At 45.5% G+C, this 17,048-nt stretch overlaps 1 protein-coding gene across 1 annotated transcript in view; it reads left to right on the top strand.

Annotated features, from left to right (window-relative positions):
• The window catches only part of LOC144774123 (vomeronasal type-2 receptor 26-like), a 90,414-nt gene that overhangs the window by 49,830 nt on the left and 23,536 nt on the right, over positions 1-17,048 (top strand). The window contains exons 3-4 of the mRNA XM_078659147.1: positions 10,779-11,070; positions 15,443-16,285. Of these exons, the coding sequence (XP_078515273.1) occupies positions 10,779-11,070; positions 15,443-16,285 (1,135 nt within the window). The remainder of the gene's footprint in view (positions 1-10,778; positions 11,071-15,442; positions 16,286-17,048) is intronic.

Here is a 17,048-nt window from a genome sequence, read left to right on the forward strand (position 1 = left end):
TAGTAGAGAGTGTCTTGTATCAAAACCCATGTATGGTTGACAGAAAATCACATGTACCACCCATAGACCAGTGTATTGCAAAACAGAGTTACTTTTACTTACATATCAACGCGTTGTAAATCTTGAAAAGCATTTTGTGTTGGGTACTCTCTACAAAAGTAGAATGCAAACCTGACACACAACTTTTATAAACCTGGCCCTACATGCACTTACTGGAGCATCAGACAAGCAGAGCTGTATTTTGTGATTTTAAATTGTGGGTTCCCTGACACTAAACTTGAAAAGTCTCTCTCTTTACAAGTTGGAGTTATATTTATAAGATGTAGTAAGGTAATTCCAATGTTATTCTATTGGGTAGATTAGCCTTGCAGTAGTGAAAAATTAAAATGAGAGTGTTTCACTACCTGAACATGTAAAGTTTAAAACAAATGTTCTATCTTTTCCATAGGAGTGGGTGGTACACTATTAACCACCAGAAGATTTTGCTGAGTTTTGCCACTCTGTGCTCCGCTTGGAGTGCGGAATTCAGCAATAACTCCACCAACTGCCATGAGGGGGACTTTACCAGCTCCCACAAGTATAATAATTAACTGAATAGAAATTACTTCAATAAAAGCGAGAACAGCAATGATACAACAGTGTCATCTACAGTCCACAAGTGGCAGAACCTCCATAATGTTTGCTTGAAGGATGGAAGATTGCAATTTGAATGCTTGAACTCGGGGTCCTCGCTACATGGGGACATCTGACAGTTCTCTGAAATTAGTTTTTCGGAACAGAGAATGACTACTATTGATCCTATAGTTAACAACGTTTTCCTACCAATTTACACATTTGTGCGCCCATGTAAAAAAAATTGGTAATAATGCATGGCGCTGAAATGTCATTTATTGCTACAATGTCTCAATGCTGCTGTCATCTGGAGGTGATGAGGAAAGCAAGAAAGAATAAAAGAGAAAGCATGAAGACAGTAGAGAGGAAGGTTAGAAAGAAGGGAGAAAAGCAGAAGATAGGTGGATGTGAACAAACAGAGTGGGCAAAGAGGGGTGATAATGAAAGATATTTGACTCCTATTTATGTGTAGGATGCAGTGTATTCTGTGAGTATTGCCACGTACTCAAAAATACTGCAGTGCTGTCCAAAGCTAAGACAAATAACATGTGGGAAGGTAATTCCATCAATGTTGTTTTGAGGTTGTCAGAGATGCAAAGTTACAATGATCACGCTTTGGTTGCGTGTGAGTTGGCGATTAAAGGTGCTTACTGATGGAGAGAGCATCAGCAATCTTGCTGTCATGCTTGCAACAGCAACACTGATCTTCTGCAGTAAATTGGGGTCTTTCACTGAATCCTAGCTCCCCAAAAGTAAAAGACAAATCATTTTATATCGCTCTTGTAACTTTGACTTTCCTAGGGCAGGTGCTGCTTTCCGCTGGATCTTACGTTTTAGAGTGTCTCTACTGCTAAGCAATACATAACATAACTTAACAAGGATGCAACTTATTCTTGAAGTGACGACAACAACAAAGATTTTGCTCCCTAATAATATTTTAAGAGAGCCAGGTAGAAAAGGAGAAAGCGACATTACTGTGATTATTAGCCTATTTTTTTTATCACAGGCATTACCTTGATGTTTTCAAGTCATACAGAAATGTTTTTTCTACCCTCATGGTTGCAGTGTGATCAACAACCATACTGTTCCTGCTCCTGCACCTCAATATTTAAACCCTGCCTCAACCCCCCACTTTAAACCTGAATACATTTGACATATTTTGGTTTTCATATATTGATGATGTATAATTTAGCAGTGTGAACACTGTGAACTAATTGGAGCACATTTAATGATTATAAGTGAGTGGGATGCAGAAGCAGAAGTGGCTGGCTGGCCAGGTAAAAACACACAAGCCCAGACTCTGTGTGGCAGTAAAATAAAGAGGTATTTCTGAGGCAGGTGCTAATTTTCTTATTCCACTCTGTGAAGAATGCCAATGTCTCGTTTTTTTGTGCCCTTCTGCCCTCTGAGCCACTTGTTTATCCCTCATTTCTGTGCCCCTTTTACCTTCTGTTCCACTTGTTTTTTGTGCCCTTTTGCCTTCTATGCCACTCGTTGTACCCTCGATTTTGTGCCCCTTTTTCTTCTGTTACCTGTTGTTGACCTCACCACCCTCACCACTGCGTCCCCTGCAGCCCCGCCCCCCTGACTGCCCACTGCCCATTCGCTGCCCCCGTCTCCCAGCTGCTCCTCCCACCCACCTCCTCATATATGCCAGCCGCTGCGGACGGATCCACACCTGCTTCAATGTCGTCCCGAAATGCACACACAGCCCCTTCACCTGCCGGAACTGCAGCTACATCAGCCTCAGAGCCGACAAACCACCTGCCAAGAAAGACCCTAACCACCTCCGATGCATACTACTGAACACCCGCTCCGCATGCAAGCATGCCGTCGAGCTCTGGGACCTGTTCGACACAACATACCCGGACGTCGCCTTCCTGACAGAGACCTGGTTTAACGACTCCTCCGCACCCGACATCGCCTTAGCCATCCCAGACGGCTACAAGATCACCCACAGAGACCGCACCAACAGAGTCAGAGGAGGAATCGCCATCGACCACAAGACCAGCATCAGGGTCCCGACTACCACCGATGACGTGCTCAGCACCGCCAAACACATGCATTTCCAGATCCACACAGACCCTAATTCCACCCTCAGAGGCACCCTCGTCTACCGAACCCCAGACCCCGCCCCCAGTCCAGCGACTCCATCGCCGACTTGATCAGCACGCACGCCCTGACCTCCACCGACTACATCCTCCTCGGAGACCTGAACTTTCACCTTGAGAACAACAATGACAACAACTCCACAACCCTGATCGATAACCTCGCCAACTTTGGACTGAAGCAACTCGTCACAACGCCCACCCACTCCGCCGGCCACATGCTCAACCCCGTCTTCTCCTCAAGCCCATCCGTCTCTATCAGCCACACCACCAAACTCCTCTGGACCAACCACCGCTGCATCCCCTTCACTTTCCAGAAACCCACCACACACCACCGCACCCAACAGATTCCCCACGGCTGCTGGAGCAAAATCACCGAAGACTAACTACACTCAAACCTCGCTCTCAGCCCGCCCACCGAACCCTCCAAAACCGACGAAGCTGGCCACAGCCTCAGACGCCGGAGCGAGGACTGCGCCAACACCCTCGCCCCACTGAAGAAACCCCCCCACAGAGACACCAGCAAGAGGGCCAGCTGGTTCACCCCAGAACTACTAGCCTCCTGACAGGAACTAGAGAAGAAATGGCACAGTGAACAAACTCTGGACAGCCACGCAGCACACAAGGACGCCATCCGCAATCACCACCACCTTATCAGGGCAGCCAAGAGGACCTCCTTCAAAGACCACCTCGACAACAATGCACACAATAGCAAGGAGCTCTTCAACTTTGTGAAGGAACTCTCCAACCCCAGCTTCAACACCAACGACATCCCGACGTCGCAAGCCCTATGCGACTCCCTCGTCACCTTCTTCCACCGCAAGATAGCAGACATCCATGACAGCTTCAACACCCAGACAGCCCCCAACAAGTAGCAATACAACAGACCCTCAATACACCATCAACCATGACCCCCTTCTAACCTGGGCCAGCTTGAGCATCGATGACACCATCAAGACCATGCGCTCAATTCACTCCGGCTCTCTGTCAGACCCATTCCCGTACCACTTCTTCAACAGAGCATGCAGCTCCATCGCACCCCATCTGCGCAACATCATCAATCTCTCCCTTGAGACTGCGGCCTTCCCAGAGATCTAGAAACACGCCGAGATCAAAGCCCTACTCAAAAAACCTAAGGCAGACCCAAGAGACCTCAAGAACATCTGGTCCATCTCTCTGCTTCACTTCCCGGCCAAGGGCATCGAGAAAACTGTCAACAGACAGCTAACCCGATACCTCGAAGAAAACAAAATCCTGGACCCTTCCCAGTTAGGGTTTCGCAGCAACCACAGCACTGAGACTGCCCTCATCGCCACCACCGACGACATCAGGACCCTGCTGGACAACGGCTAGACCGCAGCACTCGTACTCCTAGACCTCTCTGCCGCCTTCGACACTGTCTGCCACTGCACACTATGCGCATGCCTCCACGCCGCAGGGATCCGAGACAAGGCCACCTCCTTCCTCTCCAGCAGAACCCAGAGCGTCCGCCTCCCCCATTCCGTACCAAATCCTCCGAGATCATCTGTGGCGTACCCCAGGGATCCTCCCTCAGCCAGACGCTGTTCAACATTTACATGGCCCTGCTCGCACACGTAGCCTGACAACATGACCTCAACATAATCTCCTATGCCAACGACACTCAGCTGATCTTCTCCCTCACCAAGGACCCCATCGCCGCCAAAGCCGACCTCCACAAAGGAATGAAGGCCGTCGCCGACTGGATGAAGACCAGCTGTCTAAAGCTGAACTCGGACAAGACGGAGGTTCTCATTCTCGGCTCCAATCCTTCAGCCTGGGACGACTCCTGGTGGCCAATGGCACTAGGGGCAGCCCCAACACCCACCGACCATGCACGCAACCTGGGAATCATCCTCGACTCAACGCTCTCATGAACAAGCAGGTCAACGCAGTCTCCTCCTCCTGCTTCAACACCCACTGCATGCTCCGCAAGATCTACAGATGGATCCCGAAAGATACAAGAAAGACGAATCTCGTGAAATTGACGCAAAATTCGCAAATTCGCTCACGGGCGGATTTTTTTTTTTTGATGGCCAGCTCATTCAAGGGACCAAAGTTACAGGCACACACGGTCACTGGAGGCAAATCTTCTGTCCCTTTACACAGCTGCAGTTTAGGAAAAGCACCATACATTTACCCAACAAGGTAGCACTTACTGATTAGCCAGTAGAAAGTACTCCAGTTGAGTAGAGGTATTGCACAAAATAGTGGCATCTTCTTGGATAACTATGCAGGGCAGAATTCATTCTGGCACGAGGCTCCTGTCACAAAAATTAAACCTCAACAGGAAGCACTTACAGTTAAGGCAGGTGCCCGAGTTGAAGCTAACTTTGTAACCATTTTAGAATGGCGCCGGCAAGCTGCCAGAGTTGAAGTTGCTTAGTTGCAACTTCAACTCTGGCAGCTTGCCCGCGCCATTCTAAAATGGTAACAAAAGTTAGCTTCAAATCGGGCACCTGCCTTAACTCTCTAAGTGCTTCCTGTGGGCCAAAAAATAAACCTCAACAGGAAGCACTTACAGATATAGCAGGTGCCCGAGTTGAAGCTCAAATTCAGTAATGTTTTAATCAGCCCAAAACATTAGTGAGCACGTTCGAGGCTGGGCAAATGTGCTTTAACCCCATATCTGCCCTCGAAAATTAGCTGCAATACAGGAGGGAGGTCTTTGCATCCCTGAGTTTCTCGAGCACAATCCCGGTGTAGTTCCTGTTACCAGGAAGCTGATTTCTCCTCACCTGCTGCCCTGCTCGCTCTCTGACCATTTATACACAAGAGGCATGTTGACACACCTAGAAGCCCCGCACCACACTTTAGCGGTATCAAACGTCTTCCCGCCGTTTCCCAACTATGATGGACAGCTCACTCAAGGGACCTCAGCTCCTTTTGGCGCGGTGGCAAAGTTACAGGCACACATGGTCACTGGAGACAAATCTTCTGGCCCTTTACGCAGCTGCAGTGTAGGAAAAGCCCTTTACATTTACCCAACAAGGTAGCACTTACTGGATTAGCCAGTAGAAAGTACTCCAGAAGTGAGAGTCTTGATATGCCTCACAGGCTACTACCCAAGATTTGTTAAGGAATTTGTCACCTTTGTTGACCTATTAACTGAGCTGACTTCTAAAAATCTGCCCAGAATGGTGATCTGTACAGAGGCTTGTCAGAAAGTCTTTGATTTTCTCAAGGAAACCATGTGCATAGTACCTGTGCTCAGGGCCCATGACTTCTCTGAATGATTTATTGTGAAGACAGATGTTTCAGAACACGGCATAGGGGCAGTGTTAGCACAGCTGAATGAGGAGGGCCTAGACCAACCAAAAGCCTTCTTTGGTCAGTGTGCCAGTGAGGTTGAGAGTCTTAACTCATCCATCATGTCCCTGTGCAGAGAGGAGTCAAGGGAGAGGTTCAATCTCCTCCCCCCTCTGCTCCTCTGTCACTAAGAGCCTGTTCAATTCAGACTACTCAAATTGAGGCTTAGGTCTGTTCACATTAAGGACATTTAGGTGGATACTAGGGGGTCTGGATGTCCACCAGGTAGGTGGCCTCCCCTTTATGCTACTGTATCTCCTATAAGTCAATCCAGCCATCCTGGTGAGCTCTGGGCTCTAAGGTTCCATGACCCATACATTTTGGCCAGAATAAAATTCCACCAGTGTGGCTTCGGGCCGTACCAGGGTTTCATCACCTCTTGGCTGGCCTCTAGGTTACTTTTTGCCTTCTTCCCGAAGCAGTGCATCTGGTTGTGGAGGGTCGGTATGTAGTTGACAAAATCCTGGGGGGGTTCCTGGGAACTTGCTTCCACCCCTCCTTGACAATGCTCAGTGGTCCTCTAACAGGGTGGCCATAAAGGAGTTTAAAGGGGCTCAATCCTACTCCTTTCTGTGGCACCTCCCTGTAGGCAAAGAGAAGGTATGGCAAGAGGATTTTTCTAATTATATCCCATTGGCTCAGGTAGGCCCGAAATCAGGCCTTTCAAGGTTTTGTTGAATCTCCCAACCAGACCAATGATATGGTGGGGGAATAGGGTGTGGTGAACTTTTAAGTTGCGCCCCACTCTTCCCACATGGACCTCATGTTTGCTGACATAATGTTAATGCCTCTATCTGAAACTATCACCTTGGGCAACCAATTAGAGCTCTCACCGCCACAGGTGAACTCACTGATCTTGGAGGGATGGTCTCTGGATATTGGGTGTCATGGTCCACCAAGATCAGGACTAACTTGTTGCCCATGGCTGTCTTGGGGTCTAAACGTCCAATGACGCTGATAGCCACCCTTTTCAAATGGGATACCAACACAGAGTAGTGGTATCAGGGGTGCCTTTTACTTTTTCCCTGATTTCCCACTGGCCTGGTAGGTGGGACATGCCCTACAGAATGTATCTGAGGCTGTCTTCATTCAGGGCCCATAGAAGTGGGAGACAAGCCTGGTAAAGGTCGTATCTTGCCCCAAATGTCCTGCCAGGGAAATGTCTTGAAACAAACCCAGTAGGAAGGACTGGTAAAACTGGGATACCGTCAGCACACATGCTGCCCCAGCACCATGATTCTTAGCCTCACTTTAAAGGAAATTGTTCTCCCAGTATATCAGATGATACCCAAAGAGTTCTCCTGCTGCATGGGCAGAGACCTGGTACCTCAAATCCTTAAAAGTAAGGCACTCTCTCTGCACTTGGCAGAATTACTTCTTGATGGGCCCGCCGTCAATCTGCCAGCTTGCAAGCCCAGGTAGGTCACCTAGGGCGGCACTGTCCTCCCTGGTTGGCTCGGAGCCTCATCCTCAGGGAGACCAAGGGGCATATTATCAAGGCGGGCGATATGAAATTATCGCCGCTTTTTGGCCGCAAAACGGCAATAATTTAATTGCCCTATTAGCAAGCTGTCGCTAACATCAGTTAGTGACAGCTTTGAGGCGATAGCGAGCGGTTTGGGGCCCGCTTTGCATGTCAGCGATATTTATCGCTAATGACTTGCAAAGTGGGCATACCCAACCTGTTATCGCTATCGCCTATTATCAACGCAGGCGTAGCGATGAAAATATCCGCTCTAAGCGCGAATATCTCCAAAAGTTAACACCTGCGCAGACCACTTCTTAGCCTGTATATCCAATGGGAGGTGGATATTCAGGCTAAGACCCTATTGGCGTTAATGCCTGAATATCGCTGGATTCCCAGCGATATTCACGCATTTCGCTGCTGACGCCGGATGTTTTATTGCTTTAGAGATAAACGTTGCTAATAGCACGTTATCTCTGCGATAAAATCCGGCGATGTACGGCGATAAAAAAAATGTCGCTAAGCCCATTTAGCGATAAATATCGCTAGTTGTTGATAATATGCCCCATGTACCTCCACCACAGACATTTCAGGGTCCGGTTTCCTGCACCCCTTGTCCCTCTCCACGACAGCACTACACTTGCCAACTCTGGAGTCTGCCCACAGAAGGGGGGGTACCATTTTGGGGCATGTCGAGTCAAGCTTAGCTGACCATACTTATAGTACTCTGAACATTGGAGTACAAACCTCCCTGTCTTATGGTTGAAGAACCCTTTCTTCTTTGGATCAATCCAGGACTAGTTACCACTATTCCCATGGGAATTATTTTGGGGGCCTTTTGAGTGATGCTTGTTTTTAAGTCCCCCCCTCTTTCTACTGCTGGGAACCCTGACCACCTTTGTGGGTGCCCCCCAAGATACCTTTTTGGACACCCTGATGCTAGGGTCCTAGCTCAGAGGCTACCTCCTAAGCAAGCTTCCTGGGTTCAGCCAGCTTACTGTCAACTAGATGCTGTCAGAACTCTGTAAAATAGATACTGAGTCTGTGCTCTCTCATGATCAAATGATACAACCCTTTAAAATCATTCACTTTGCTGCCCCTCACCCAGCCATTCAGTGCCTTACTGGAGAAATCAATACATTCTACCAAGGATTGGTTGGGGAGCTTCTGACTTTTCCAGAATCTTTGGCGATACTTTTCAGGAGTCAGTCCAAATTTGGCCCTTAAATTGCCTTTATAGAAGGGTACTTGGTTTGGTCCCCAACCTCTAATGTCAGTAGTGCATCCCTCCCAAGTGTTGGCATGTGTTTTGACAGACCACGCCGCCCAGTGCTCCTCCGGAACCCTGTGAACTTTGAGTGCAACCTCATAAGCAGAAAACCACTTATCAATGTAATCTTCCACCACATAATTGGGCAGCAAATCATTAGGTACATGGAACGTTTTGTCTCCATCAGGTACTTCATGTACGCTGTCACCATCACTGCTGGAATCAGACTGTCAAGCCTTGATATCCAGCTCCTTTAGACTCAGTTCATGAGCCAGCATTAGTTCCTTCTCTGCGAAGACTCTGTCAATCTCCCCTTGTTTGGCCTCCCTCTAAGCCTTTTTCTATTGAGCCTCTATTTTGGATATGATCATCTGTAGCTTTAAATCTATCTTCTCCCTCCGCTCGATCAGCTCCTCTGGGAATAGGCCACAGGAGGCAATACTGCTTCCTGCTCTCAACGGGAGTTCATATCCAGGGGTGTCCTCAACTGATGCAGGTGATTCTCAGGCTCCCTCATCTTATCACTCTGCCCAGGCCCTCAAGGCCTTTTGAAATTTCACCTTATTGGCGGCTCCCTCGACAGATACCCCTATCAGCTTGCAAAAGCTTTTCAACTGAGCCACTGTGTAATCTTCCACCTTGGCCAGCTTAAACTCCTTGACTCCAGTTGTAGAACAAGCCAGAGATATGATGTAGAGAAAGAATCAAAATGCAAATCAGGGAAAAATAAAAAAACTTTAGAAATGGTGTCGGATGTGGATGGGTAGTGTATGCATAGTACTGTACGGCACTGCACAAACACAATTCCTGTCCCCACCGCTGATCACCAATATTAGAAATTGGGTCTCTAGTTGTCAAAGGTATGCACCCTGTACATGTAGGGACCATAATCCTAGTCAGGGTAAGCCAAAACACACCCTACATTATGCTGTGGTCCCCTTCTGGTAGCTTGGCACAGAACAGTCAGGCTTAACTTAAGAGGCAATATGTAAACAACGTGGCCCTCCACATGCAATTTCTGTGGCATTAGCAACAGACACAAACTCCTTTTTTGCCATTTACTGGTGCCAACATCTGAATGACTTCCTTACTGGAATATGTTGTCCTGTGCTTGAGATTGCTTATGTCTGACAGTGCCATGTTTTAAATGCACTTAAGTGTGACATTCCATGACTTATGTGTAACACCATGTGAGATACAAATTCGGTACAAACCAGGCAGAAAATCCTTGTAAGCACACACACGAGAAATTATAGCACTTGGTGCCATATGAAGCACTAGAATAAGGGCCACCTTGTGTTCAAATGTGCTTGCACTGACGGAGTGCTGCTCACTGGTGGAACAATGCATTTCCTTGACTCCAGGGAGGACCGGGCTTGGCAGTTCAGGCTGGACTGTTCCCATGAGGCACAGGGTCAAGACTGTTTTGCAAATGGCCAGGTCCAAGCAGGGGTGGCATGGTGAGCAAAAGAATGATGGATTTAACCCAGATCTCTTGACTGGGAGTGAATGTTTTGATTTGTTCTGCATTCTGTCCATCAATTTTTTTGTCTTTTGCTTTCCTTGACCACTTATCACTGCCCTTGGGGACAGACACTGGTAGCAGGTAAATGCTGAGCCTTTCCCAGTTTTCACACTTGTGGCACAAAGGGAACTGCTGCTGAACACAGAGCAATGCTCCAAATTGTGTAATAAAATGTTCCAGTGTGGCAATGCGGCAATGACTAATGTGTTTTAGTCTGACCCATGATGTGTGGCACTCGGCTGGGCTGTGTGAGGTTACCTCCGTTCATGTAGCATTGGGTGGAGAAGCAAGGGTGCCACAGGCCTTAGAGCAAGCAAGTGAAATGTCACCCAGACTACTGTTTAGATAGTAAAAATAGCATTAATCAGGCCCCTTATCCCTCTGGGCCCAGGTGTGACTGCACCCACTGCACCATTGAAAGCTATGCCCCTAAAGCGAATACATTCAACATATCCTGCTTTTACCCTGCAGGTTCCATATTAGGTTTTATCGGGATGTACTGGCCATGGTCTTCGCCACTCAGGAAATTAATCGTTCCCCTGACCTGCTACCAAACATTACACTTGGCTTCCAGATCTTCGACTCCTGCACCTTCCAGACCAGGGCCATCCAGGGGCTTCTGGAGGTGCTGACTGGGAAGCAGCAGCAAGTGCCGGGGTACCACTGCAGCCCCCACTCAATGCCGCTAGGGCTTGTGGGAGAAATACTGTCCTCCACGTCTGTTCCACTGGGCAGAATCTCAGGACTGTTCCATTTCCCTCAGGTAAGCAACATGCATGGCAGGAGCAAGAAATAAAATGACTGCTGGAGAACCCAATGTATGAATGAGTTGGTGTTTAAATGACCTTGAGAATTACCCAGCAGCAAAAATAGATATATTTGATAAAGTTTGAGTGAATTGTACCGGTTACTATGACAACACAGTGATGGCGGGAAACATCTGGGCAGGCTTCACAAACATTAAGTCACAGTGAAGAATCTTCGATTTACACCCATGCCATTATACTATATTCTTAATATTTGCACTGGGGCAAAATCTGGGCTGATCGTATTTAATGGGCTCGTCAGAAAGTGAAATGCTGTCGTCTTTTTCTTCATGTAAAAAGAACATTAATACTCACATGGCCATATTTCAGCTCAGTGAGAAATGTTATTTCCCTAGTGTTGGATATTTATCCCATGTGATCTGTGGCTTTTGAAGTGTTCTGTGTGCTCAGAGGAAACCACTGGCTGTGCATGGTGTGCATTTAACTAAAGAGCTGGAACCCGGAATTGCCATGTAACCTGTTGTCTCAGGAGGGTTAGTTCTGTGAATACGTCTGTAGAAGTGTCAAATGTGTAGGTCTGTCTTAGAGGCAGCTTTATCTGAGTCACCAGACTTATGGGCCATATTAGCAACAAACTGCGATAAATATCGCAGAGCGTGATTAGCGCGAATTTTTTTATCTCCAGCTATCACTTGAATATATCACCACACTAACGCTGTATAAGCAACAATTAGCGATCTGGCGATATATATTCCAGCGATAGCGGGAGGGAAGGGCAGCATAAACCATCCCCCATGTCAGGAATGGTCAAGTCAGGAAAATAGCTGGTGTTAAAAAACCGGCGATGACCCAGGTTAAAACAACTTTTCACGTAGCTAACCACGGCCAGGGCCTCCTTGCTAATAGGCGATAGGACTGTTAGCGGCTGTTTACCAAGTCTGTTGGTCGGGAACGTCTACTTTGCATATCATTAGCGATAAATATCGCTGACATGCAAAGAGACTGGAGAACACTTGTTAGCGCATTGATGCGCTAACGAGTGTTCCCCAGCCTCTACTTACAAAGGAGACTACAGATTGACAAGCTGGTACGTCTGTATATTTTCCTGGCAACAAATAAAGACGCTTAATCAGATTGAATTTTAAAATAATCAGAGCGTACACGCTGTTTTCCGTATGTTCGTGCTTCTGAAAGGTCAACATTTACTCACTCAGGGTCCAACATTATCGCCAAAGTGAATACGCCCATTATCTACAAATCTATTGAATTTCTTTCACAACAGAACTCAGGGGTCAACCACTTTAAACACTTTAGTCCGGAAGATGGTCTCAGTGACGAAAGCTTAGAGACCGAAACGTCGACTTGTACACTTCTTTCCTAAAATTTTTCGATTGTGATTGTGAAAAAGTGTATACAATTGTAACAGTGAAGGTTGAAATAATAGAGTGTTTCCTTCTTGTTTCATTGCAATTGTTTCATATGAGTACCCTTTATGAAATCCAAAGATACAATTCATTATTTTTATACACACCCGTGTTTTTTGCTGTTTCTTGCTTTGCGATATATATTCTCTCTAGATATATATATTTCTATGTGATTAGCTAAACAGTATGAAAATTGCGCTGTTAGAAAATAGATTGTCAAAAGAAAGTAATTAGCAAGCAAATAACAAACCTTGCACTTAACTGTGATTGAGAATAGTATAACTGAGTACTTTAATAAATCCTCTGAAGGCACACTTAATTGTTCAACAATCCAATTAGGCAACCAGATGTCTGAAGTTTTAAAGATTTAGGTATAAAAAGCACAAACCAATATTGTTAGTCAATGGTCACGTTAGACTAGAACAAAGGTGCAAATTGAGGTGGATCATGGGTCAGATACAACAACTAGGTTCATCCTGGTCAAACATTTTACCTTCTGGCAAATCCTTTAAGGTCCAAATAACTAGGAGTACATTTCTAAAGCCCTTATATGACATGCCAGGAGTCTTCAAAGACTCACAAGATGTTAGGCAGAGGTTAGACAGCAGGATCTAGTCCAAAGCTAGGCAGTTGTTGGGAAGTGCTTATTGAAGAGTATTGCATCCCTCTAGTTTTAAAAGGAGATCAGCCTTATTTATGACTTTTGGAGTCCACTTCTTTGTCTTTGATACAAGAGTGAGCAGACCTAGTCCTTTCAGGACTCTTTTCAGATCACAAATAGCAGGTCCGGTACTCCTCTGATCTTCCACAGCACTAGGAGTCTTCTGACGTGGGTGCCCAGAGATGCCATATTTATGCCTGGCATGAGCTAGTAAGTGGGATTGACTTCTAGGCCCACCCAACCCAAGCCACTTTAAGCATTTTTAAGATAGTGAATGTCTTCAGCCAGACTAAACATGGGCTTTGAAAGTTGGGCATGTGTGTGGGAAGTGTACTATGGTAATCCTACTCTAAGGTCCATTTTGAGGCAAACACTGCACCCACAACAACCCATAGACAGACGTAGGTCAATAACAGAGTCCTTCAGCATCCAGACTGTGGATCCACAAGAATTGTCTTGGCATTCTGTTGATTCACCTATCAAGTGTACCACAAGGGTTATATGCACACCCAGAGACTGAAGCCTCGTAGAACAAAAGCAGAGTCCTTCAGCCTCCAGACCATGGATCCACAAGAATTATATTGGCATTCTGGTCTCACCACTTTCAAGTGTGCACTGAGTGTTATATGTAAATCCAGCAGACCTATCAAGCAGGATTAACACTCAAGCAGGATTTGCCACTGTAGCTTCAAAAAGGCCCACAGCCCTAACCTGCATATTCAGCTGAATCATCTCAGTCCATTCAGGTCTGCCTATTGATTGCTCCTAGGAGGAATTTCACTCATATTTAAGGCTAATTACTGGTTGGGAGAAGCAGGAGAGCAAATGCATCTGACTGGAAAAGGTAACTTTCTAGAAGCTACTTTCCCTTAATATTTATTCATAAATCTGACTTCACCATCAAATTAGATTTTGAATAACTATGAAAATAGCTGGTCCCATTTCCAAGTTATAGATTTGGGATTTTAATCTGTACTCTGGTTTTCTGCATAGGACTCTAAGCCTGCTACAGTGAAAAAGAGCTTTCAGGTGCTAGTCACTGTGTGGACATGTTAACATTAACAATTCTACATGTCCTACTTGTAAACACCATGCTCCCGGCCTTTTGGACCACAAGGACTAAATAGGATGACATCTTAATATTTAAAACAAATGGGCCTAATTAAACGTTGTCTTTTTATGTGCGGAGACTCCACAGTTATAAAGATACTGCTATATATCCCTCTGTGGCTAGCAAACAATCGGAAACTTAAACAAAAGTTTCAGTTTACATTTGTGAATCAGGCCCAAGGTTTTTACTAGTCAGAAGGATTTATTTTGACAGGTCGCAGTGCATGTTGTGCACTTTTAAAATAAGGCACAATATTTTTGCACTCCCACTGCAGCGGATGGCACAATAGATGCTCCTGGCCCAGGGTACACTTTGTACTATATACTAGAAAGTTATAGGCAAGTTAAATATGCCTATTAGAAGTAGATACCTTTAACCACATTTTCAGGGGGAACACAGCAACTTTTTGACTGTTTAGTAGGAGTAAAGTGCACAGAGTTCTAAAGCCAGAAAAAATATAAGGAACAGTAAAAGGGTGATTACTCAGAAAAGGTATACTTCCTACACCGCCCTACTACAACTCAATTCAACCTTCTCTGCCTTGTGGTACAGTTTTTAATTTAACCTTTGTGGATTTATTTTCGACCTCTAATGCTATCAAAAAATGAACTGTTAGTCTTTCTGTCTTTATTAGGTCTGAGTATCTTTGCCCTATCCATTACAACCTTCTGTAGCTGTGAACTAGTCAGACGACATTTGTCGATGGTAGAAATTAATTCTCCTAAAATACCCTCACTTGACCTCTGGTCCCTTCCAGGAATAAATTGTGTAACACAGCCTATCCACCATTTGTGTTCATTTCCTGGAGCTAAAATTATAATTGGTGCAATCAATTCACAAAGAGGTTAGAATGTATATCAAGACTGGGAACCTTTTCCAAATATATCCATATTTATTAAACAGTCAAAACAATCACCAATACAGCAAAATAGAATTTGTCACACAGGAAGAAATAATCTGTATGATTAAGTCTGTGCACATATCCAACACTGAACATGCCTTTGTCTCTTGCTTCTCTTGCTTGCAAGGGAAGTAAGGAGGCAACTATAATTTCAGAAATCCTGCAGAACTGGGATGGCAGGACTGAGGGCTTATGTATGTGACCTGTATGGTATATGGCTTCTGACAAACTGTTAGAAATTGTATGTGTGGAATAAGATCTCTCCCTACAGATCAGCTATGGATCGACGCTCTCGACTCTAAGTGACAAGCTCCAATTTCCATCTTTTCTGCGCACTGTGCCAAGCAGTACCTTCCAGAACACAGCTCTGGCATGGCTAATGGGATACTTTGGCTGGACGTGGATTGGGATGATCATCTCTGATGATGAAGTGGGAATGGTGGGAGGACAATCCATGAAGAGGGTGATTGAGAGAAATGGGGGATGTGTGGCTTTTATGGAAAAGGTCCACCTGAGCTATCCTAGAGCGAAGATACTCAGCATTGTTAAAGTTTCCCAAAGGCATGGTGTGAAAGTGATCATTCTCCACAGCCCTGAAGTCCATGTAAAGATGCTGATGGAGGCCTTCTACTCACAGAATGTGACCGACAAAGTCTTTGCCTTCTCTGCTTCGTTCACAGTGACTCTTGGACTCTTCCCGAGGCAGACCTGGCCATTATTTAATGGATCCCTGGCGATAGTCCTCCACTTCACAAATATGCCAGGCTTTGAGGAGTTTCTTACTCATCTTCATCCCTTACGAGATCCCAGTGATACATTTATTAAACTCTTTTGGGAGAAGGCTTTCAACTGTAAGTGGCCTGACACTAATGTTACCCAGGTAACGACTAACACAGAGAAAGATGGAAGACCTTTACCATGCTCTGAGAACCTGACTTTACATAAAATGGTAGCACATCTGTTTGAGCTGGATGATCTTGGCTCCACCTATCACACCTACCTTGCAGTTTATGCATTAGCTCACGCTTTGGATTCATTGATGAAATGTAAACCTGGACAAGGACTCTTCTTCAATGGAGAGTGTGCTGATGTCAATAACATTCAACCTTGGCAGGTAAAAGAGTGATACCCAAATATAACACAACAAAATATGACACATAGTCACTCTCCACTTGTATGGTGAACTTGGCTAAGGCCGAGCTTTATTTCAGTTTTAGCTTATTAGCTAATGTTTCAGAAAGGCCATTGATGAAATCCAGGAAATACATATTTTCCCATTCAGACAAATTTCCTTTTCTTCTATTCCTTAATGAAACAAAAAATCAACCCTCAGTCTTTATCAAGTCAAAATCAATTTGTTTATTATGATGGGTATAATTGAGGATGCAATTTGGGGTGCTATTTAGGATGCCATTGATGAGCCCCAGGATCTCACATTTATGTCCCTCTAAGGTAGAAATACCTACCTCTATTTAACAACTTAACTTTGGGATAGGCACAGAGCGGTAAAAAATATGAAGTCTATTCAGATTCTTTTGGCTACTACTTTGCCATGTGCTATTTCACCAGAGATATTACCTATGAATCCTCATATTTGACAATTGTAAGACATCTGTATCACTGTGTGTCTTCCCATTATCATGAGTGTGGCAGTACTTAATTTAAACAGGTGGTTTCTGATGCTCAGTACTCGCAGGCAATTGTCAGCCCCGGCTCTAGTGGCAGTCCACCACATGGGGGTGCTGTATGTTCAATTTTGAGATAATCACACCAACAGGGTGTAATAAATCTACATATTCTGCTGGTTGGAAAGTGAGAGGGAGAAAGCAGACAAATGCATATGAGGGAGGAGGGAGCCAGAGACCAAGGGCAAGCAA

This window comes from Lissotriton helveticus, chromosome 8, assembly GCF_964261635.1.
Source record: "Lissotriton helveticus chromosome 8, aLisHel1.1, whole genome shotgun sequence".
NCBI lineage: Eukaryota > Metazoa > Chordata > Amphibia > Caudata > Salamandridae > Lissotriton > Lissotriton helveticus.